The 24,324-nt window shown below is 42.1% G+C and overlaps 1 protein-coding gene across 1 annotated transcript in view; it reads right to left on the bottom strand.

Moving 5' to 3' along the window:
• The window catches only part of CDH26 (cadherin 26), a 317,238-nt gene that overhangs the window by 108,524 nt on the left and 184,390 nt on the right, over nt 1-24,324 (bottom strand). Inside the window, exons 2-3 of the mRNA XM_078651581.1 lie at nt 3,180-3,302; nt 401-559 (exon numbers count right to left, since the gene is read on the bottom strand). Coding sequence (XP_078507707.1) covers nt 401-559; nt 3,180-3,302 — 282 coding nt within the window. The remainder of the gene's footprint in view (nt 1-400; nt 560-3,179; nt 3,303-24,324) is intronic.

Genomic DNA, 24,324 nt, shown 5'->3' with positions numbered 1-24,324 from the left:
TTTGTAGAGCACTTCTTGTCACCTGTGAAGTTATCCAGGCATTGAGGCACTTAGTGATGGTGGTACCTGTGTCTCAGATTTGTGACTAGCATGTTGTTCTATTAATGCTCTTATTACCTTCATGAAGGAGCAGGGCCAATTTGATTTCAATTTCCTAATGAATAATTGTATGTCACAGCTCATCCAGTCATGAATAAGCTGCTGGCATTAGGGCACAGCCCCACCTCACCACTGCCCTGTCAAATGCATGACCAAAAACACCAGCAACCTCCCAGGAAGCTCCTTAGAAAACCATGAAAAGTTGAAAACACATTTTGTCAGTAGCACAATTGCCGTATTCATACTCTCTGTGACTCCCACATTCAAAGCAGTCTAACATTTTCGTGGCAGCGATATTTACCACAAATAAAGGAGTCTTCTCCCGGTCAATAGTACGATGGACATAGACTTTTCCATCAGCGTCATCCACGGAAAACAACCCAGGCTCGGGAAACTCATCCACGCCCGGGCCACTGATGAGGTACTTGATGGTCATGTTAACTGAGCGATCGTTGAACAACTGTGAGGGAGAGAGGAGCTCTGTCAGGGTTTACATTTCATAATGACAGTGACCATGATTGCTGCTTGTGCTGATAATAGTTTAAATACAAAAGAAATAGACATGCACAAAAAAATGACTGAGGGGAAAGAAAATTGTTTGTCCTGTTCATCAATTTGGAACATAGCCCCTCCCTTTTACAGGAGAAAGAGTCCCTTAAAACAGACCTAGCTCTTTTGCAATTGACCAGTGGGGTAACCAGTCCCAGCACCAAGGTCTATTAAAACTATTCAGCGAGGGGAAAAAGACTCCAGTCTCTAGGGCTGTGTTAGTTGTGACATAGTCTTTGAGACCCTGGCTGGATTGGTTTCACTGGTAGTACTAGAAAAAAGAACGTAAAAAAGCAGACGAACAGTTAAAAAGGTGTACTTGGGCCAAGCTCCACTAATGAAAACACACCAAGAACAACACGAAATATAATGCTATAACCAACAGAAAGTGAGGAAAACAAAGTGACAAGCACACGAACGAATGAAAAGTAAGGGCGGGCTGTAAGACCCTTTTAAGATGTATATTGATTACATGAGATTTCACAAGCACAGCGCAAGTAGGCTAAACCTAAAAAGTACTACATGACCACCTATCTAAATTGCATGGGCAGACATCTAGCCATTTCTCCAATGGCCCTTGGCGATGGTGGAGACAGAGCAGTCTCCAACGTGGCCAAACTGAACGTCCGCCCACATTTAAATATGGCGGGCAGACCTTCATGTTGGTGATATGTATACTTTGTCGGCATTGCAACAGAGTGTATATAAATCACACCAAAGCTTGCTAACCTTGATGGTTTGACAAGTTACTAATGTACTAATGTACTAAGCAATGTATTAAGCAATATATAAAAATATAACACATTAACAAAAGAGCAAGATCAGAATAATAATGTATTGTTTGTGTACCTAGATATGCACATTGTTGTTCTTATATATTAAGTTTAACCTGATGACAGAATGTAACATATCTGGCATTCATTCTGCCATCTTTATGTGTACTCCTTACATGATATGCAGGTATGCAGTGCCAGCAGGAGCTTCAGGGCAAAGTCAGGTGAAGCTTAATTTGAAATAAATAAGGGAAAGGGTCCAGTGTTTTTCTTTTAGCCAATCAATCTTTTATACCATATTCTGGAGTTGCAGAATGCCAAGGATGATTGCTTGTTGTTTCTGTCTCCTGCCTCTTCCACCGCTCTATAATTCATCCCTTGCGGTGACTTGTTCACAAACTGCATTTTGAAGTACAATTAGTACTACTACATTAGTATTACCCACATACTACATAATTCCATTTGTTAAACCTATATACGGAGGTCTATGCCTCAGACTCTCGGAGGTCTACGCCCCCTATTTTGTTTTGTGCGGGGACCTCCACTTACTGTGGAGATCTTCATGTATGGTCGCATATGTCTTAGTAGTAAATTTGAGAGGGATGGAGGAGTATCTGTAAAATGGGGAATGGGGTTAGGGAGGGCATTAGGAGGGGCATGCACCCACCCACAAAATTGTAAGCTGACCCCTCTTCATAAATTGTAGTCCTAAAGTTACTACAACTAAAACGACCCAAGACAGTTCAGACCTGGAGTAAGAACCACAGATAACCAGCCACTAGTACCGCAACACCCTCTCATTGACAATAATGGAGGTAAGGACTTAAAATAGCACCCTTCAGGGTCTGATGATGACATTTAGGAATCGTAAAAATGAGTACTGAGGTTAAAAAAAAGAACATTTTTGGCCACATTGCAGCCCATAAGAACAAATTAAAGGAGACAATGTAGGGTCTCCAGGTAGTATTTTCCTCCCCTCATATTCTGGAGTAAAGCCTACATTTCAATGCCCATTTAATACAGTATAGGGTGATGAAAGACAGGTGAAAACCTGGTTGTTTACCCAATAGTCATTCATGCTCAGAGTCATTTACAAATAATTGGCATACAGCGCCAAGACACCTACGGGTATAAGCAGCGCTTTAGAAATATTAAAAAAATAAATAAATAAATCAAGAAAAGAAAACTTTGATATTCAGTGGGCTCCTAAGAGGACACTTTAGGCCCAGAACTTGTTTCCTTTTTACTCATTATTTGACCCTTGTTTAAGGCAGTAACACAAACTGCACTCACAGACCTCCTGTCTTAGGTGCATAGCTGACTTATCTTTTGCATAAGCATACTAGGACTCCCTTCCATAGTTTGCATTCCTGGCCAATTTCTTTCCTATTCCAGAAACCCTTTCAGTTACGTCATTAACAGCCCTCCCCTGGAGATGGAGTGCAGCAACTATGTATGGATACAGCATCTCTGCTATCCAGATGTTGCCTTAAGCTACAGTAATGCTGCCACCCAACCATATCTTTGGATCTTCAAAAAGGATCTACATGTAAATTCCTCAATCTTAATTTTGCAACCTCCAGCTTTTCTTTTGATTAGCAGTCCAATCAAGTTCTTTGTATTTTCTGTGTCATTAAAGACTGTGAGATACCCTATTCTGATCCCCACCTCAAAAGAATCAGTTGAGCCCAAACAATAAATTAGCAGTGCTCTGAGACATTTGACCAAACAATTCATTTAGGCAAACCCTTCCCCTACCTCGCCAGCAAACTTTGGGAATGGTCCCGGGTCTCCTTCTTCCAGTACAATTGTTGTTAGGACCCATCTTCTTTTTGAGCGTCGTAATGTCTTCAAGCTTTCTGATAGAAAGAGAGATGCCCCCTGTAAAGACAAACCAGATGTTCCATCTCTGCACTTTAACCAATCTATTGCTTTATTTACACATCTCACAATATCTTTACATCAGGCAACGCTTTTCAGCTAAGAAACCATTATCAATTTGCAACCATTTAACATAACATGAAGGCAGCCCGCAATGAGATGCAAAGATGACTTAAGTATCAAAATGTGGTCAGATACATTGTACTGGAGCTTTGGAAAATGATCATTCTGTTTCCAAAGTTGAGCAAGCTATATATATATATATAATAATTTAGTTCTTGAAAAAGGGTTAAACTGACAACCATGTATAGTTATAAATGTATAGAATAATTAAAATTAACGTAATTTTTTAAAAATTAAATCACATTTGTTTTTAAATTGAAAGACAGCTATTAAAATATTTTACGATATAATATTATACATATGTATATATAGTCACACAAGTTAAAGCATGGTCAGCCATCTTAAAATTTTTTTTATGATGTATAACAAACACCAAGCTAGAGCATGAATGTGCCTGCATGGGCAGCCATCTTGGAATAGGCGTGGATATTATTTATTATTAACTAATAATGTCCAAGCCTAAGGTGGCCTTCACTATTACTGCCAGTGAGGGATACGTTAGATACAAGGCGCTACAAAAAGTTAAAATAAATCAGCGCACAGATAAACAAATTAAAACATGCATCAACACATAAATAATGTTAAAAGTAAAAAAAAGAAATGGCACACAATATTCACCCCTGGCAGTGAAGAAGGCTACCTTAATGGCAGACTTACATGTTATGGTATCACAGGGAAAACAGCGTGATAGGGCTGATCAATTGCCCTATGTGGTATGGTGTGGTGGGCAGAAGAAAAGTGAGAGTCAAAATTTAAAAGACCACGGGATGAAGGCCACTGTTTAAAATATGCTATATGTACATATCATATATTTTTTTTTAAGCAATTGTCTGTTGAGGAATACGCATTAGGATAGCCATCAACCATCTAAATTGTTTCTTTTTCAAACAAATTATTATTTAATCAATAAGGATACACAAATATGTAATACACATAATAGCCTCATAGTATAATGTTGGACACTTCTGCACAATACTGGCTATCCTTAGTAGAGATTGAGAGTGTAGAAACAAAATTACAAAATCAGCAATTTACGTCTCCACTCCATCAGAAAAATAAAAGAAAACAAGCAGTGACACTGCCAATAGGCCTAGCTTATAGATAAAAGTGCCTTTTATGTCATTGATCAGTTAAAGCACTCAATACGTCATCATACACACACTCTGTCATTCATCTTTGCACTCATTCATCTATGGACGTAAAGAGAATATAGACTCCAGCAAATGTACAGACAATATGTGATGTTCCATCATTTCTATTTCACTGTAGTTTGTATTTGTAGTTTGTAGTGTGTAACAGCAAAATCACATGATGTACCTCTGCCCAGCATTAGCTCGACAAAATGTATTTTTGGTTTTCCTAGAACACGACAAAGGTCACCAGGTCAGATGTCAGCTGTACAGGTTAAAACCGAGACAGTTCATAATTAGCTCACGTTACTAACCTGGGGCCATAACATCTGACAAGAGCACAGACCCGGCTGAAACACATAATCCTTGCAGCCTGCAACATCTCTGGGACAGGCAAAGGCCCAAATAAGTAGACTCTGAGAACAAACTTCTACAATGTTTGATGATTTGTTGGATTTCCCCCCAAAAAACGTCAATGTAGTCTGGAACTACAATGTAGAGACAGTCTTATAAAGAGGTTCTGGGGGGCTATGGAGTTCTCCTGGACATGTATATAAATCTTTTTTTTGTGCACAGTGGGAGTGCTTTGGCCTTCGTTAAACCTGATTTGGATACTTTGAGAGTGTTTGTCTTCATTCTGGGAGCTGTGTCTACTGTGCTTCAGATCATCACAAGGTGGTGACTTACAGTGAGACTTCTCGAGACAGTTGAACGCATTTCTTCAATCAACCTGTTGGATTTAGAATTCGAGCAGAGACCAGTATTAATTCTGTCTATGCACTGACACATTCATGCATTCTCCTTGTGACACAACTTCAAGAAAACACACACAAATTCAACAACATATGCAAGATTAATTAAAAGAAAGAAAAAAAAACTTGCTGCCATCCAAAAAGTGGTTGCAATATGCTGGCAATAATGAAACTAAACAGAACAGCAGGACAAGAAAGTCAATGACTTATGCGGACTCAGTCATTACCCCCATTAATTATATTATCCTGGTTAGGGAGCAGGCTCCACATGACAATCTGAGAGACCATTGGCAGGAGAAGGATGACCCAAGAGTCCTCTGCCCCGGATGTATGTCGTTACCACGCATGCTTTTACAATGCATGCCTTTACCACGCAACTTTTACAACGCAAGTCGTTACAACGACTTGCGTTGGGGGCGCTGGATAGTGAATAGTTTAATTTACTATTCCAACTCCAGTCCCCGTGGATAGTAGGGAAGGTTTTGGATAGTAAATTAAACTATTCCCTATCCTACAGTGCCCCCCAGCGCAAGTCGTTGTAACGACTTGCGTTGTAAAAGTTGCGTGGTAAAGGTAGTGCGTGATAAAAGTTGCGTTGTAAACGCTGTTTACCCCTCTGTTTATCTCTATGTACCTATATGTACGTATGTATTATTTAAAGATTTTTTACGACAAGATTCTAGCAGTCAGAGAAGCCTGCCAGTCTTTCCCAAGAAACATTAGCAAGAATTATTACAGTGCAAATCTTCTTTGACAAATAGGGTAACCAACACCAAAAGGGTTCTGCAAAAAGGCAATGTGTGAGTCTTCATATAATGAAATACTTGACGGCAAGCTTTAACACGGTGCAAAACAATTTACCCATAAAGGCCTAAACGAATGTGTTACATAGAAAAGGATCATTTGTGAAGCTGGTAAATCTCGCCTTTGGGACCATTTGGCTTTGCCAATGACTGTTGAAGATGCTGCAGAGCATTGGCAAAAGATGCTGGTAGAATGACCAAAAGTAAAAAAAAGAAAGAGATGCAATGATGCTACTGTGTAGGCACATGCATTCCTGATGATGTGTGTATATGCATGAGTCATCCAGTCATGCATGGCAACAATATTTATTTAAATTAGTGATCCACGATGGATCTGTAAATTAAAAAGAAAAATAATAAAGTTTGAAAGCACTTATTTTTAAGGGGAGGGGCTGCAGCAATTTACTGCCTGGACCGCCAAAAGTAATAACAAAGAAAAAGGATAATTTGTACTCATTTACAACGCGCTGCCTGCAATTATTTTGATCTGAATTTGAACAGTATTGATGCTGTGATCAGGCAACACAATCTTACAGACTTGACCACTATTTCAACCCTACCTTGATCTGAATGGAAGCAGATGGTAAAATGATCTTTTAAGCATAATTATCATGAGGAAGACCTACGCTCTCTCTCAAACTACAAGCATAATGACTTAACATATAACTTTTAGATCACTCGAAGATTATATATATATTTTTTTTAACTCCTAGCATGCTCCCGTCGGCCGACGGGAGCACTCCCTCCCCAGTGCTGCCGTCGGCCAACGGCCGGCGAAGCCCTGCTCACGCTAAAGAACGCCCACACCGGGGTGGAAAAAACGCCGTGGTTAAGGCGTTAAATTGAGTATTTTTATCCAATCCCCATCTTTTTCTTGTGCTTTAATGAAATTCTTAGACCTTGCCAACTAGCCTGGGTTCTTAAGTTACCTGATGTATTTTTCTTTTTAAATGTTTAATGTGCTTTTTTTTAATGATCATTTGCTCATAATGTGTATCAAAAGTGATTAATTTAGGCACATTTTATCTCCTATTTTAATAGCTATCATATTTATTGTAATATGATTTAATAAATACAATGCATTTACCTATCTACTTCATTAATTTACACAATGCAATGTTTATTGATATTGATTATTATAAAAATGTTTTGTAAGGTTTGAATTTAAAAAAAAAAAATTGTGAGCTTTTCTGTAAACATGTTTTTTCTTGTTACATTTTGTGGTTGAAAAGTGTTAAAATAAATAGTCAGTAACATATTGGTTTTTAATAATAAAACCAACATTTCTCTGAGTCATTTGTTGGCCCAGAAAATGGAATCATAAAAACAATAACAAAAGAGGGTCTACACTCCTGCTGAAGAGCATAGAGCTCCACATAGGAGTCCTTTAAACAAAATATGGTAAGTTCTTCTGGGGTCATGAATTTAATAACCCAGGAGACTTACTGTTTATATTTTTTAGTGTTGCCGGGGGGCTACTGTACTCCCTGCAGTCCTCAACAACATCAAAATAAACCACTTGGCAGCGCTCCACCCGCAATTTCTTTTATTCACTTTGGTGCTTTTTTACATTAATGGGGGTGGGTTTTTCATGGCATCCCACCAAGAAATCGTTACATCTTCGAGGACACCATCCCCCATGGTCGTTTTTGTCTAATTAAGGGCATGCGGCATGCGGCCCACCATCCCAAGCTACTAGAGCAATGAGGATTCCATTCCCCGGGCCTCATTTTTTAATTAAGGGGAGGGGCATGCAGCTCTCATGCCCAAGCAACTAGGGGGCTTGGGAACCCCATACCTCAGGCCGCATCTTTATATTAAGGGGAGGGTTGGACAGCCTCCCTACCCAAGCCACTAAGGGCCCCAAGGAACCCCTTCAAGGGGGCCCTTTTAAAATAAATTAAGGTGAGGGGGCACACAGCACCCTCTCTGAGCCTTTACAGTCACGGGGACTCCATCCCCCAGGGCCTCTGGAAGGTGTGCCATTGTCACCTGGGGCACCCACAAAACATTACGATGGGGGACCGCGAGGAGAGCCGCATGGCCCCAGCTGGCTCCGGGATCTGGTGGGAGCTGGCACCTGTAATTTGCGCTGCCTGGGCAAGAGCAGCATTTTATTTACTGCTCCTGCTGGTCAGGAGCAAAGTTGAGTTCCCTGTCTGGGAGATTACTATTAGTGTGGGGATACCCTGACCCTATAGTCCTGGGTCCCAGAGGTCCAAAAAGGGTATTTTATGTGCAGACTGAAGATTGGAAAAGGATCCACATAACTGCAGCTATTTAAAAAAAAAAAAAAAAACAGTTTCTGATGGAGTCACCCAATTAAAAAAGAAGGGGGGTGGTCATGTGTGAGGCCCCCCTCCCCAAAACGATTTCAGCATTGGGGCCGTGCATTTTTAGATGAGGACGGGAAAGTTGGGGCCCTCCCTCCCCTTGCCAATTTCGGCCACAAATAAGACTTCATCCCCTGTGCTAAGCGAATGTTTGGTTGGGGGTGTAGGTCCCCCTCCCTGAGTTAATTTCAGCCCCAGGGGCCCCAGTCTCTCGGGCCTGGGGAATATTTAATTGGGAAAGGGATGTGGGGAGCCCCATTCCCAGGGGTCCATCTGACCATAGTATCAATATATTTAAACATTGCAATGTGTGTTTTTAAAAAATATACATATGATTAGAATTATTGCTGACATTTTGACAGATTCAATAGGGCTGCTTTTATGTATGTTGATGTGCTTACCACCTCATAAAGAAAAAAGACCTGCCATTTTAAATAATATATTTTTTAAAAAAAGGGGACTGTCTTCCTAGGGGTGATGGGTACACTTAGGGTGTGGGGGCTGTGCTTAGGGCCTGGGCACAGGGTATGCCCTGCATTCAGACTGAACGCTGTATGCGACAGGGGGTGGAGCACCTACGGGGGGTTGGGCAACTGTGGAGAGTACACAGTGATGGACATCTTAGTTTACAATAAAAAACTGAAATTCACTAAAAACAATAATTATTAAAGTAACATATTTAGGAATTGAAATATTATCTTACTTTACATTGACAAAACCTTAGGAATTCTCTGAAAAACAAAGGTTATACTTACATTAAGAAACTATAACTCATTGCCTAAAGTTACTTAACGGTACAAGTTACAGTTTCCTTTGGATAATGATAACAATAAGTATATCTATTACTACTGAATTTCTATGGTTTTGTGTGAGTAAAATGTGAACCTAACTATTAGATCCCTGTAACTATTGTTTTTTTCAGTAAATTTCAGTTTTTTTAAACGTAAAGTAATGTATAATTACCTTACAATAATACAACCACTTTTGCACATGGTGGCCAGGTCCTGTGGTCGACATCCCCGCATGCACTCAACCTCACACTGCGCATGACTTTTGACCATTACGGTGAGGGTATGGTGTGTGAGTAGGTTAGGTTTTTTTTCCCTTGGGCTTCAGATTAGCAGGTACCCACAGATTCCCGGCGGTACCCGCAGGATCCTCGATTCGGGGAAAAAAAAAGAATGTGGACAATTTCTTGCCAAATGTGTCCTTTGGGGCCAGATTACTTGTATCCTGACCCATTATGTGTTTTGATACATTATTTCTCCTTTGCCCGGCCCAACTTACAAACGAAATTTCAGCTGCAACTTTCCTTTCAGGTTGCTGGCAGCCAATCGGTGCTCTGGTTTTCCGCTGAATCTGTGGGTCTCCCCGTGGGTACCACCTTATTGCCCCCAGGTAGATCTGCAAAGGATCCGTGTCCCAAGATATCTATACATTTCTTTCTTTAATAACTCCCACACTACTGATTGGATTTACACCAAATTACAAGAGGAGATCTTTCTGGATCAAGATCTAGCTTGCTGCTAAATGTGGGTTAATTCCATTTAGCGGTTCGGGCTGTAGCCATGTCTAAAACTGCAAATTTCCTACAGACATTGCATGGGGGAATAATTGTTTTGTAACCAAGCCTTTTCTCTGCCCCGCTTGACGGATCACCCCGAAACTTTCCATGCAGTACTAGGCAAAGCAGGGCACTTTTTTTAGGAAAATGTTGTAAAGCTTTGTCAAACAACGTCAAAGTTATTAGCTAAACAAAAAACTCTTTGATGATGGAAAAAGTTAGTCCTAACTACCACCTACTGGCTGTCACTGGCAGATTTTTAATATATATATATCAATGCTCGAAGGTATCCACCTTTGAGTAGCACGCGAACAGCAGCTTGGTTTATGTATAGGTGAGGACGGGGATCCACTCGTATACGCCGCTCCGTACGGGATCTGCCCGACGCGTTTCGCAGCTTCATATGCTTCTCTTTAGGGGCTTTAACGGAAGCGGTGTGCGCAAACGCCGACCCGCTTCCCCATTTTATATATAACGCACCCACCGATGGGAGGCTCAAATGAGACTGTGCATATGGAACTTCGAAACGCGTAGGGCAGATCCCGTACGGAGCGGCATCTACGAGTGGATCCCCGTCCTCACCTATACATAAACCAAGCTGCTGTTCGCGTGCTACTCAAAGGTGGACACCTTCGAGCATTGATTTATACGCGGCCGTCCAGCCGCGGATTATGCAACACCCCGGTACCCTGGGGGTCACGAAAGTGAAGCAGCAGTCGTACTTGGAATCGAGGACGGGCCCACTTGTGGAGTCCATACAGAACTTGATTGTGTGCTTCCCGGACAACACTTCCCAGAATGCACAGTCTCATTTGAGCCTCCCATCGGTGGGTGTGTTATATATAAAATGGGGAAGTGGGTCGGCGGTTGCGCACGCCGCTTCCGTTAAACCCCCTGAAGAGAAGCATATGGAGCTTCGAAACGCGTCGGGCAGATCCCGTACGGAGCGGCATCTACGAGTGGATCCCCGTCCTCACCTATACATAAACCAAGCTGCTGTTCGCATGCTACTCAAAGGTGGACACCTTCGAGCATTGATTTATACGCAGCCGTCCAGTCGCGGAGTATGCACCACCCCGGTACCCTGGGGGCACGAAAGTGAAGCAGCAGTCGTACTTGGAATCGAGGACGGGCCTACTTGTGGAGTCCATACAGAACTTGATTGTGTGCTTCCCGGACCACACTTCCCAGAATGCACAGTCTCATTTGAGCCTCCCATCGGTGGGTGTGTTATATATAAAATGGGGAAGTGGGTCGGCGGTTGCGCACACCGCTTCCGTTAAACCCCCTGAAGAGAAGCATATGGAGCTTCGAAACGCGTCGGGCAGATCCCGTACGGAGCGGCATCTACGAGTGGATCCCCGTCCTCACCTATACATAAACCAAGCTGCTGTTCGCATGCTACTCAAAGGTGGACACCTTCGAGCATTGATTTATACGCAGCCGTCCAGTCGCGGGGTATGCACCACCCCGGTACCCTGGGGGTCACGAAAGTGAAGCAGCAGTTGTACTTGGAATCGAGGACGGGCCCACTTGTGAAGTCCATACAGGACTTGATTGTGTGCTTCCCGGACCACACTTCCCAGAATGCACAGTCTCATTTGAGCCTCCCATCGGTGGGTGTCTTATATATAAAATGGGGAAGTGGGTCGGCGGTTGCGCACACCGCTTCCGTTAAAGCCCCTGAAGAGAAGCATATGGAGCTTTGAAACGCGTCAGGCAGATCCCGTACGGAGCGGCATCTACGAGTGGATCCCCGTCCTCACCTATACATAAACCAAGCTGCTGTTCGCATGCTACTCAAAGGTGGACACCTTCGAGCATTGATATATATATATATATATATATATATATATATATGTATATATATATATATATATATATATATATATATATATATATGTATATATATATATATATTTATTATTGTTTTTTTTATATGAGAAAAGCAAAGCGCTCCAGCGCTAGTAGGAGAGCTCACCACGGCATCATACCATCCGGTCTATAGATCAGCACCCAGGCAGCTTCCACAACTCCCTCCAAGCTTTGCAGAGTCCGACGCGTTTCGGGGCTGGAAATGCCCCTTCTTCATGGACAGACAACCATTGCACACCTTATGCACCTCGTGTTTCAAATGCAATTTATTTGAAAAGGTTACGCCCTAAGTGGGTGTGGTTTGCTGTAAGTATTGAGTCCCCAGGCATGCTGGTTACTGAAGTCCTTCGAGGTGAGTTAAAAAATATTCCTTTAGTAGGCGGCGTGTCCCAGTGTCTAGCATTGAGTCTTTTATTAAATCCTTAAGTAGGAGGTGGAGGGTGAGTTGCAAAGCTGCATATTAACACGCAATGTCGCGCTGGAATAAGGAGATGTTGTCACCTCCACTCAGTCTTCATGGCGCAGAATTTCTGAACGCTGAATGAAGTGGAGCCTCTCCCCACGGCAGGAACCGACCGTGTGAGTAAATGAGAAAAGCAAAGCGCTCCAGCGCTAGTAGGAGAGCTCACCACGGCATCATACCATCCGGTCTATAGATCAGCACCCAGGCAGCTTCCACAACTCCCTCCAAGCTTTGCAGAGTCCGACGCGTTTCGGGGCTGGAAATGCCCCTTCTTCATGGACAGACAACCATTGCACACCTTATGCACCTCGTGTTTCAAATGCAATTTATTTGAAAAGGTTACGCCCTAAGTGGGTGTGGTTTGCTGTAAGTATTGAGTCCCCAGGCATGCTGGTTACTGAAGTCCTTCGAGGTGAGTTAAAAAATATTCCTTTAGTAGGCGGCGTGTCCCAGTGTCTAGCATTGAGTCTTTAATTAAATCCTTAAGTAGGAGGTGGAGGGTGAGTTGCAAAGCTGCATATTAACACACAATGTCGCGCTGGAATAAGGAGATGTTGTCACCTCCACTCAGTCTTCATGGCGCAGAATTTCTGAACGCTGAATGAAGTGGAGCCTCTCCCCACGGCAGGAACCGACCGTGTGAGTAAATGAGAAAAGCAAAGCGCTCCAGCGCTAGTAGGAGAGCTCACCACGGCATCATACCATCCGGTCTATAGATCAGCACCCAGGCAGCTTCCACAACTCCCTCCAAGCTTTGCAGAGTCCGACGCGTTTCGGGGCTGGAAACGCCCCTTCTTCATGGACAGACAACCATTGCACGCCTTATTCACCTCGTGTTTCAAATGCAATTTATTTGAAAAGGTTACGCCCTAAGTGGGTGTGGTTTGCTGTAAGGATTGAGTCCCCAGGCATGCTGGTTACTGAAGTCCTTCGAGGTGAGTTAAAAAATATTCCTTTAGTAGGCGGCGTGTCCCAGTGTCTAGCATTGAGTCTTTTATTAAATCCTTAAGTAGGAGGTGGAGGGTGAGTTGCAAAGCTGCATATTAACACACGATGTCACGCTGGAATAAGGAGATGTTGTCACCTCCACTCAGTCTTAATGGCGCAGAATTTCTGAACGCAGTAACCAGCATGCCTGGGGACTCAATCCTTACAGCAAACCACACCCACTTAGGGCGTAACCTTTTCAAATAAATTGCATTTGAAACACGAGGTGAATAAGGTGTGCAATGGTTGTCTGTCCATGAAGAAGGGGCGTTTCCAGCCCCGAAACGCGTCGGACTCTGCAAAGCTTGGAGAGAGTTGTGGAAGCTGCCTGGGTGCTGATCTATAGACCGGATGGTATGATGCCGTGGTGAGCTCTCCTACTAGCGCTGGAGCGCTTTGCTTTTCTCATATATATATATATATATATATATATATATATACATACATGCAAATTCCTGATCCAAATCCCTCACTTCTCGGTCGAAAACGCAGGTACGGACCACTTGTAGCTTAATTCAAAATTCAGTGCTTTATTGTGCAAAAGTTCCACAGCATGACGCGTTTCGACCAGGTTGCCCCGGTCTTGATCGCATGATGTACCTTGGTAGTTTACCTCTTAAGTAGTGATGTGCTGTTTGCTAAAACACTCCCCCTGCAGCAATAGAGCTAAACAACATACTTTGGGCAATAATGTCTTACTCAGGATTCATAATCACAGAGGATACCATGTTACTGTAAAATGACTAAAATAGTGGAAACAATCTAACTAGATAGAACAAGTGGCTAGGAACAGTAATAAAGTATCTTAAGAAAAAATAAATAACAATACATCAAAATGCAAGGAAAAACTGATCTGTATCAGTACTGCTATTTCCAAAAACCATTTTAACAGCAGGACTGCTGTTGGGGGGGAGTGAATACTGAAATGAGAGTGCAAATGCTTATAAAGTGCTATTGACACACATTAAAATGAACTATTAAAATCTTCATAGCTAAATTTATAAACTAGTACAAGTAACAGCAGCTAATGTCCCAAATGTGCAAGTGCATTGTTTAGAATCATGAGCATTCAAATGCAAATTGGACACATTGCTCAAAACCTAGTTGTTGTGGGTATATAGCGGGAGGAAACAGTATGTGCAAAGTAGGGGATAAGAGATAGTGCAAAGAGCTGTCATAGACCATTTGTATAGATATGTAAACAAGACTGATAGTGCAAATACGTAATGACGGAGCCAAGACCAAGGCTCATGCGAATAAGCAAATACAGTACAGCATAATGGTTCCCTTGTGATAAGACTTGAGATTCAATAAACCTGATTAAAACCAAGTAAAAAGCCCCATAAAACCAAGTAAAACCGGATATATCAGGTAAACAAAAGGTAAAAGGGGATAAACACAAGGTCACACAAATCGGATTCTAGAACACCACAAGTAAAAATTCACCACAGTTCTCACAGACACACTAATAGATAAATAGATAACCAAAGCTCTGATGCCTCAGGGGCCATAAACACTAAAATGGGTTGCCCAGACATTATAAAAAATTGTGCATATCTTCCCCCGTATTTAACCCATTTGGCATCTTGGTATCAAGAGATAAAATGTATTGTGTCTCCAACTGGCGAAGCTTCTTTTCCCTATTACCTCCTCTAGGTAATCTAGGTACTGCGTCAATAACAAAATAATTGAAATCTTTCTGGTTGTTATTATGAACGAGCTTAAAGTGTTTTGCAACAGGGTAGTTGGGGTCTGTGTTGACTATGGCACGCAAATGTTGCAGGATGCAATAAAATACCGGCAACTTCGTACTCCCCACATATTTGAGGTGACAGGTGCATTCGAGTACATGAACCTCAAACTGAGTATGACAGGTGTACATACCCTTGATATTTATGGGTGTTGGGTCAAATGCATCAGTGTATTCCTGCCTGTTGACCCCAAATTTATAAGCTTGACAGGTGTTACAATTATAAAAGCCTGTTCTATTGGAAAGCCAAGTAGTAGATGAAGCAGTAACCTCTGGGCTAGTCCTAACTAAAGTGTCCCTCATCGAGGGTGCCCGTCTGAAGGTAATAGAGGGCAAGTCAGGCAATATAAGAGAAAGAGTCAGATCTGTTTTCACAATTGTTATGTATGATTTTTCTTACTTGTTTCTCTTGATCACTATAAGTGGTTATAAGTCTTATAGTATCATTGCTGCCTTGGTTAGTTGTATTGAGCTTGATGGTGGCAGAGCTAGATTCAATGCTAGATGCATCTATAACGTCATTACTGTTGGCTTTTAATAGCACAGCCTCTAAGTCTTTGTTGTTATAGCCTCTTTTTAAAAATATTTGTACAGCTTCAGCTTGACAATGTCTAAGGTCAGTTTTTGTGCTACAAATTCTCTTCATTCTCAAAAATTCTCCGTAAGGTATGCTCCTGATAAGGTGTTTTGGGTGGGCACTGAGAGGGTGTAATGTGGAGTTTCCAGCTGTGGCCTTCCTATGTAATTTGGTCTGTATGCCATCATCATTAATATAGATTTCAACATCTAGGAACTGTACACTTTGGCTGCTGATTTGCACTGAAATTATTGACAAAACTCTCAGCTGATTCCATAGTTCCATGCCAAATTACATAGATGTCATCAATGAAGTGCCACAATTTAATAATGTGTGTATCATACATCCATTTGTGGGTGTGTCTAAAGATATGCTCCTCCCACCAGCCAACATGCAAGCATGCATAGCTTGGAGAGAAGCATGCCCCCATGGCCACCCCGTGCAGCTGGTGATACACTTCCTTATTAAATGGGAAAAAAATTGTTTAGTAAACACAGTTCAATCATTTTAAGTATCATTATATTGTGCTGATAAAATTGAGTGTTTCTAGAGTCAAGATAATATTTGACAGCTGTCAGTCCATCGCTGTGTCTGATGCTCGTGTATAGGGAACAAATGTCCATCACAATCAGTAAGCACCCATTCTTCCAGGTTACCGTCCTTAATTTTCCAAGGAAATGCCCAGTATCTTTAACAAAAGAAGGTAAGTTCTCTACAAAGTCCTGCAAATAGAATTCTACGTATTTAGAAGTAGCTTCGAGCAAACTTTTCTGGGCAGAAATAATCGGGCGGCCTGGCACCGAGTTACATTTTTGTGAACCTTTGGGATTAGGTAAAGAACAGGAGTGATTGGATGGTAATTTTTCAGAAAGTTGTGCTCATTCTTGCTAAGTAATCCTTCACGTTTCCACTGTGTTAAGTGTCCAAAGACCAGTTCTTTAGTATTTTTTAAATCTTGTGATGTTGCCTTTTTATAACACCTAGTGTCAGTAAGATGGCGTTCTGCTTCCTGCATATACATTTGCCTGGGCCACAATACTATATTTCCTCCTTTGTTTGCTTTGTTGATATTGCCTTCCTCTTTGAGTTTGCGCATTAATTTAGAATATTGAATTTCAGAATATTGTCTATATTTCTTTTTACGCAATACTTGATAGTTCAACTTCTTAAGTTCATTAGTGATAACATCGTTAAATGTGTCAATTGAATCTTTGGGCATGAGAGGAACAAATGTTGAGGGCGGGCGAGACGGGCTGCTCATCGCTCCGAGACTGGATATGCCCATCTCTTGTAGATCTTCCTGAGAATTGCTGGTGGTGTCAACAGTATAAACATACGTATATTTAGATGATGAATGTTTTCCTACATTCAAAGCAGCCAATTCTAGGCTTATTGGAATTGCAAATGTTTGTTTAAAAAAAATTATAGTTACTAAACAACTTATTATCTTTAACACAAAGTTGCACTCCTGGAGTTTGCTGCAACAATCAACTTATGTCATGGTGGATTTTTTTTTCTATACTACGTTTTACAAAGGAAGGAGATAAAGAAGGGAGCAATGAAGTGAAAATGAAAGTGGGAAAGAAGTCATATAAAAATGGAAGGAGAGATACATTTACTTTATGTTCTGTGAAAGTAGAAATTACACAAAAATTACAAAAATTTTGGGGCACTGAATGGCTCACAATACAAGGACCGCTTGAGGGTCATACTTGACCAACCATTGGTGTTTACCACTGTTGAACACAAATCCGTCCTTTCTACACTTACATATATAAGTTGTTTTGACCATAATTTTCTCAAGTCATCCACATACCTCTTGTCTAACAGGCAGTAGCTTTTCACACAGAACTAAGGACCTCATTTATGAGGTCAGTTGCACCGCCTGAACGTTACTTTTTGTGATGTTCCGTGGTGCAGGAGACTGCTCCATATTTAGGACTAAGCCACCTTTTTTGGCTAAATGCCTCCTCATAAATATCATTCCTTTTAGCACAGTTTTCTGCGTTAAAGGGGTGTGCAATGGTTGTTTCTGGGGCGCTCCAGCAACAACCATGGCTTTTTCACACTGCCCCAGATTTACAAGAAATGGTAACTCTGAGGCAGCGCCAAAAACGTATGCGTCCCCATGTGCGGTGTAACGGAGGCACAACGAGGAGAAATATCTTTATTTTTCCTTGTTTTTCCTTTTTCTATGTGTGCTTATATAGAAAGAGGAAAAAGCCTCTTGTGGTTGTTTTTGGGTTTCCCTGCCTGCACAAAAATAATCATCCATGCAACACAGGCACCCTTGCACTATGGTGCAAAAGTACATGCAATGTGATATTTGCAAAGTTTTCCAATTTTTAACCAAGTGCCATATTTGGGGTCTCTAGCAGCTCTGATCGCAATGCAAGCAATTGCACCATCCTAAAACCACATTGGGCAACAATATTCATCAAAATAAATCTTGTCTGGTACTCAATTAATCCAAAGGTCCAGGATTGTATCACAGCCACACAATCTGACTTCTTCAGCTCTTCTCTTTAACCCCTCCCATGCTCGTGACGGAACCGTTCCGTCACGAGCCTCGGGTGGGCTGTGCTGGTGACGGAACGGTTCCGACACGGCCCGCTCGCCGCGCCTAACGTTCTAATGGGCGGGCGGTTCCGTGACGGAACCGTTCCGTCACAAGCACAGCTCACCCGAGGGCCGTGATGGAGCGGTACGGTCACGAGCACGGGACCGCCGCAGCGCTATAGCCGCCGCAGCGAAGGGGTTAAAGCATCAAATCACTAATGTTTCTACATGGGCTCACAACTGACTTCTAAGTGTTTTTATTAATGAAATCCCAGACTGCTTGGTATTGCCTCTACCATCTCTTTTCAATTAAACCTGACTCAGGTGCTTCCAACTTCAAGCCGCAGTACAGGACCTCCTCTTTTCTCACATCAATGGGAAAAGCCCCTTATTTATTGGCCTGATCAACTCCTGCCCATCAAAATCTTCCTGACCAACAAAATATCCCTTTTCGGCCATCAGCGGTTGATGTCCCATAAACAGGTTCGGTGCAGATGTAAACGTATAAGGCTCACATTTCAAGTTGCACGGTACTGCAGCAATGATACCCCACAATGATGTGTGATTTTATTATTTCCATGCATATAATCAACCCAGTATTGTGCAAGTACCTGTAAAACCCCATGGAATGAGGAATTAGGTCCTCATTTACAAGAAAGTGACACAGCGCAACACCGCAAGTCCTTTGGATGCGCCACGCCAAGCGGGTTTCAAAGCACAGGGATGCGGCATATTTACAATAATATGTTGCATCCCTGTGCTGGCGCACAATTGACTGCCATGCCCTGACGCAGGACCCTTGCACCATGGTGCAAGGCAGCCTGCGTCAGGGGGATGATTGTTTATTGGCAGGGAGGTGTTCCTTTCTGCACATAAACAATCTGAAATAGCATTTGTCAGCTTCTATGTATGCTGCATTAGCACACATAGAAGTTACAAAACGCCATTTTTTTATGATTGTTTATGTGCAGGAAGGAACACCTTCCTGCACATAAACAATCACACGTGGTGATTTCTTCATTCTATGTGTGCTACAGAATGCAGCACGCATAAAAAGAAGAAAAAAACTAGGAGACATGAATACATTTCTCCCTGTAGCATTCAGACACATTTCCAGGTTTCCGATTTCTCATAAATCTGGAAATGTGTCAGGTTCCATGGGTGTTGCGTGTGAACGCCCACAGCAACACTCATGGAACGCCCCTTTCATGCAAAGTGCTACATGTAAAGGGGCCATATTTACAATGACAGGAAAAGCCAGACAGGGTGGCTTTTCCTGCCCTTGTATATATGGGGCAGCAAAATGTGCCGTAATGCGTCACAAATAGTGAGGCTCCAGGCGGCACAAGGGGCTTGTAAATAAGCACCTTAGTGTGTGGAGCCGATTTTTCCGGAGATAAAAATCAAAGAGAATCCCATATTAACAGTAACAGTGGGTTTAACGCATATAATCACCACCTGCTCTGAGTAGGTGGTAAAAGTCCCAGGGGCTGTGCGCACAGTTTAGTGGTGGTATGTGGGTGGGGCTGTAAGGATGGAGATATTTTTTTAGTAGTGGAGAACTCTGGCAAAAAAAAATTGGTGGGAGACTTGGCGGCTGCTGCAGCCAAACCTCATGTGATTCATCCAGGGGGGAGTTTCCAGGAGAAAAAATCAGGTCAGGTTCATCCCACCTTGTAATTCTAGATACAGAAAAACCTAACCGCTAATAGTCAGGTGATGCACAATTAACCCATCCAAGCATACCTTAAGTACATTCTGCCTAACTTGTAATCAAGTCCGAAGTGTATTAAGTGCACACACTGTATGTGTTTCTAAGTATCTTTTTCTCTGCATCATTTTCTGTTTGCTAAACATGCTTTCCCTGGTGCTATGTACAAGCATACAACTGCCCAGACACCAAAGAAGGCCAAGATAAAAGAAAGATGAAACAATATAGAGTATGTATAAAAGATATAAGTAAAACAGTAAACAATGCTAAATGAAAGGTTTAATAGCGCAAGTTAGATTATGTTTGTGTAGTGGCGGCTCCTCCGCTAAGGGGGAGGAGCATCGCCCAACTGCTTTAAGAGCAGTGCAGCAGAAAAATAAAATGATAACCTCGTTATTATCATTTTATTTTTTACCACAGGCAGGGCGGGGCTGGGGTTACAGGGGTAGAAGTGGTTTGCACACTCCAAATTGTGCATGACTGCTTGGCCTGCACTCTTGGGCTGGCCAAACAGTCATGCGCACTTTGCATGTTCCACACCAGACTGTAAGGCACAGCCTGGTGAGGAACATGGCCAGCCTCCCATTTCCCGTCTCAGTGCTGAAACACGGCGCTCAGACCAATCACAACACTGCATTGCAGCATTGTGATAGGCTTAGAGGAGGAAGCCTGTGTGCTTCGACTTTCTTCCACTACCGAAGCAGAGGAGAAGGCGGCGTGTGTTGGGAACGAAGGGAAGAGACAGCGGCCGTCAAAAAGTAACTGTTTTTTTAATTTCATTTTTTGCCACCCTCACCTGCCCCCACCCCGCCACTCCCATTTCCTGCCAACCGCCACTGGTGGGGTATATTGAATTTATTTTTTAAAACCGGCCACACAGCATGCTTTATACTGTTCACAAACAATGTACTAGAAAAATATTTAGATCATTGCCGTCAGCTTTGAGATATTATATATCAAGAAAGCTCTTAGCAGTTTATATTCTTTTGTTCTTTTTAAATTACTCAGGGGACAAGAAATGTAATACCAATTACTTCTCAGAACTGAAACTATGACAGCATACAAGCAAGCACATTCATCTTTGGCTACGACCTAGTTTACTGCTCTTGTTAGCCACAGGTTTTGAAAAATGTACTGAGTAAAGGGTTTTATGACAAAGTATCACATTTTTTACATCAACCTGCAGTAATATTGTACCAATGACATTGACTACCAACATATGGTAAAGGAAATTATATATTGATAAGTATACATTTACTCCTCTTACCTTCACTTATACTCAGTGCTTTACATGGGCAGGTACTGCCAAGTACTAAAGGGCAGATTTACAAGCTCCTTGCGCCACTTTTGCGTCACTTTTAACATTGGAAAAGTGACGCAAAAGTGGCGCAAGGGGCTTGTAAATCTGCCTCTAAGTGCCTGCACTTCTGTAATGTGAAAGGGAGAGTCCCTGCACTTCTCAACACTGCTGCAATACATTTAATGGGAGGATTTTAGCACTTTTCAAGAGTCAACAGGTATTCTGAGAACTATAATCACCAGGACTTATTTATTTCAATTTAAAGCAGTGCCTATACTTAACTAGATTATAGGTTGGTAGTCAATATTATGAGAAATTTTGTATTGCCTGATGATTTAAAATCCACAATATAGTGCTTGTGTTCTTCACGTTCATGGATGACCTGGCTTTGCAGTTTGGGCTGGACTGTTCCCATTGCAGCAGAGTCAAGACTGATTTACATACTGCTGGGTCCAAAGGGAGGTGGCATGGTGTGCAAAATAGCAATGGATTGCACTGTAGCTCCAGTAATGACCAGTGGTTGAGATTAATTCAAGCATTCCATCCATCTCTTTCTATATACTTTAGTATGTCTATTTAATGACATCGCAGCAGGGCAGCATGCCATTTGTTTGCAACTATTCCCTTTTCATCCCATTTCCTTGAGGACATGGTCATGTGGAATACAGTTTTATTCTAGACCATCTCATTGTTTATCATTTTATAGTAAAAAAAACTAAGGGTAAAGAGTTAAAGATGTAGGGGAAATGGGGTTAAAGGAAAGGGGATAAGACTGAGAAGGTAAGGGGTAAGAGGTAAAGAGTAAGTGGCAATGGTATGGGGTTAAAGATACAGGGTAAAAATAGGGGTTAATGGTAAGGTGTTAAGTGTATGGGGAAAGTAAGGGGTAGAGGGTAAATGGTGCTGGATAAGGGGTTACAAGTTTGTGTATGGGTTAGGGGTAAAGGGGAAAGGCTTCAGACTGTTAGGGTAAGGGGTTAGGAGATTAAAGGTAAGGAGTTAAACTTATTACGTGTATTATATTGTAAAACGTATACATCCCTTACTACCTCTCTGTCGGATGTGTAAGGTGTGTGGTTGGGAGGGTACTGTCTTTGTTTGGAACCTATGTGAGAAGTGTTTTCATGCTGAGCATGACGACCACTGGGGTGTGATCATGCAGTTATGGGATGCATTGCTCACAGCGTGATGGATGAAGAAGTGTGGGGGATTAGCTCACAGTTTATGGTTTTTCATAGTTATTAGATTTAAACAGCACCAAAGGTACATCCATGGTATTTTTTAAGATCATAATTGACTGAGCTTGTTACTGCACTGGGTTGATCATTCTGAGGTATTTTGTTTAAAGTTTATGATTCTGAGCAGGAATAGGGTGGAGGGAGAGATGGTGGGGAGTTCTGCTTATCATTGTGAGATGTTAAGAAGTGGGCAGAGTATTTAGCTATTCGGGCCATGCAGCGGTGGGCTTAATTAGAGTCCCTCGCTGGCCAAAGGTATGTGGAAGATCTCTTCAGTCATTCCAGTTAAGTTGGTGATTGGTGGTTTATTGCTATAGACTGGTAGAGAATTGGGTGATGGATATGACTCGTATGGGTTCTGTTTTACATGAGTGTAATGATAAATTAAGGGATTAATGGTGTCGGGTAAAGCAGCATGGATTAAGGGTACGGGGTTAAGGGGATGAGAGTAGGGGTTATGGATAAGGGGTATGCGCAGGGTCAATGGGTAATGTGTAAAGGGTAAAGGGTTAAGGGAAGGGTGTGGAATTACAGATATGGGTAAGGAGCAAGTTGTTAACGGTAATGAGTTAAGAGTAAGGGTTAGGGGTAAGGATCAAAGAGGGACAGGTAAGTGGTTAAACAATTAAGGGAATACGGGTTAAATTGTAGGGGCTAATGGAAGATGTTTAAGGATAAATGTACAGGGTTAAGGAAAAGGGTATAAAAGGTAAAGGGTTAACTGTAAGATTTAATGTGTAAATGACTAAATGCAAAGGTAAGGGGTTAAAGGGGTTAACGTGAATCAGGCTCGGTGGGTAAGTGGGTAATAATAAAGACGTAAACAAGTAAAGGGTTAATGGTTATGGTTAAAGGTTAAGAGTAAGACAGTAGGTGGTACAGGGTAAAGTGAACGATGAACTTGGTTAAAGGTAAGTAGGTTAATATGGTATAGAGCAAGGGTAAAAAGTAGTGTGTTAAGAGTAAAGGGTCAAGGATAAGAGTTGAAAATAAGGAGTGAAAGGTAATGGATTAAGGGAGCGGTATACAGGTAAGGGACAAGGGTAGAGGTTAGGTTAAAGTGGATATGGGTTAAGGTTGTGGAAGAAAGGATGAATAAATGAGAGCAGGCAATATTCTGACCCTGACTATCCTAACAATGCAGTAACAAGTTCTCATAAAGCCACTCTATCAAGATTTTACAAGCCCAAAGCAATACTCATCCTACTTGCTTGTTGACTCAAATTTGCAACATAGACACATCTGTCTTTAACATGGCTGTTCATGTGAAGAAAATGATATCCCAAGAAGAGGGCACTTCCCAAAGTAACTGTTGTCTACCTCAATCTATCTGCATTTGAGGACACCTAAGAATACAAAACTCAACCCTGCGGCTCAGATAACACTGGAACTAACAAGAAGCAGCCACACTACTACAGCCATCTCTACCCTGTAATAGCTACAAGTACCCAAACAGCAGGGGTGGGTCCTCCATTTGAGAGGAGGAGCATCGTCCCACTTAAATGCCCCCTAACACCCCAGAGATGAAAAATGCTAAGTTCTTATTCAGTCCCTTCAAGTCAGTAGACTAGACTATGGGAACTCTTTACTTGTAGGGATTAGGGAAGATCTTTTATCAAGGCTGCAAGTCATCTTAAACACAGCAGCATGCCTTGCCCTCAACAAACTGGAACGAACCCCATCACTGCATCTGCTACAAGAACTGCACTGGCTCCCCATTAGGAAAAGATCAGTTTTTAAACTCTTATGCCTGGCATTTAAATCTCTCCATGGGTTAGGCCCGGTATGCTTACCAAAAGAACTAGAATGGTATACCACGGGACGCCAGCTGAGATCCAGCAGTCAACAGCTGCTCTG

This window comes from Lissotriton helveticus, chromosome 7 (genome assembly GCF_964261635.1).
Source record: "Lissotriton helveticus chromosome 7, aLisHel1.1, whole genome shotgun sequence".
Lineage (NCBI taxonomy): Eukaryota > Metazoa > Chordata > Amphibia > Caudata > Salamandridae > Lissotriton > Lissotriton helveticus.
This window is presented reverse-complemented; position numbering and strand designations above follow the sequence as displayed.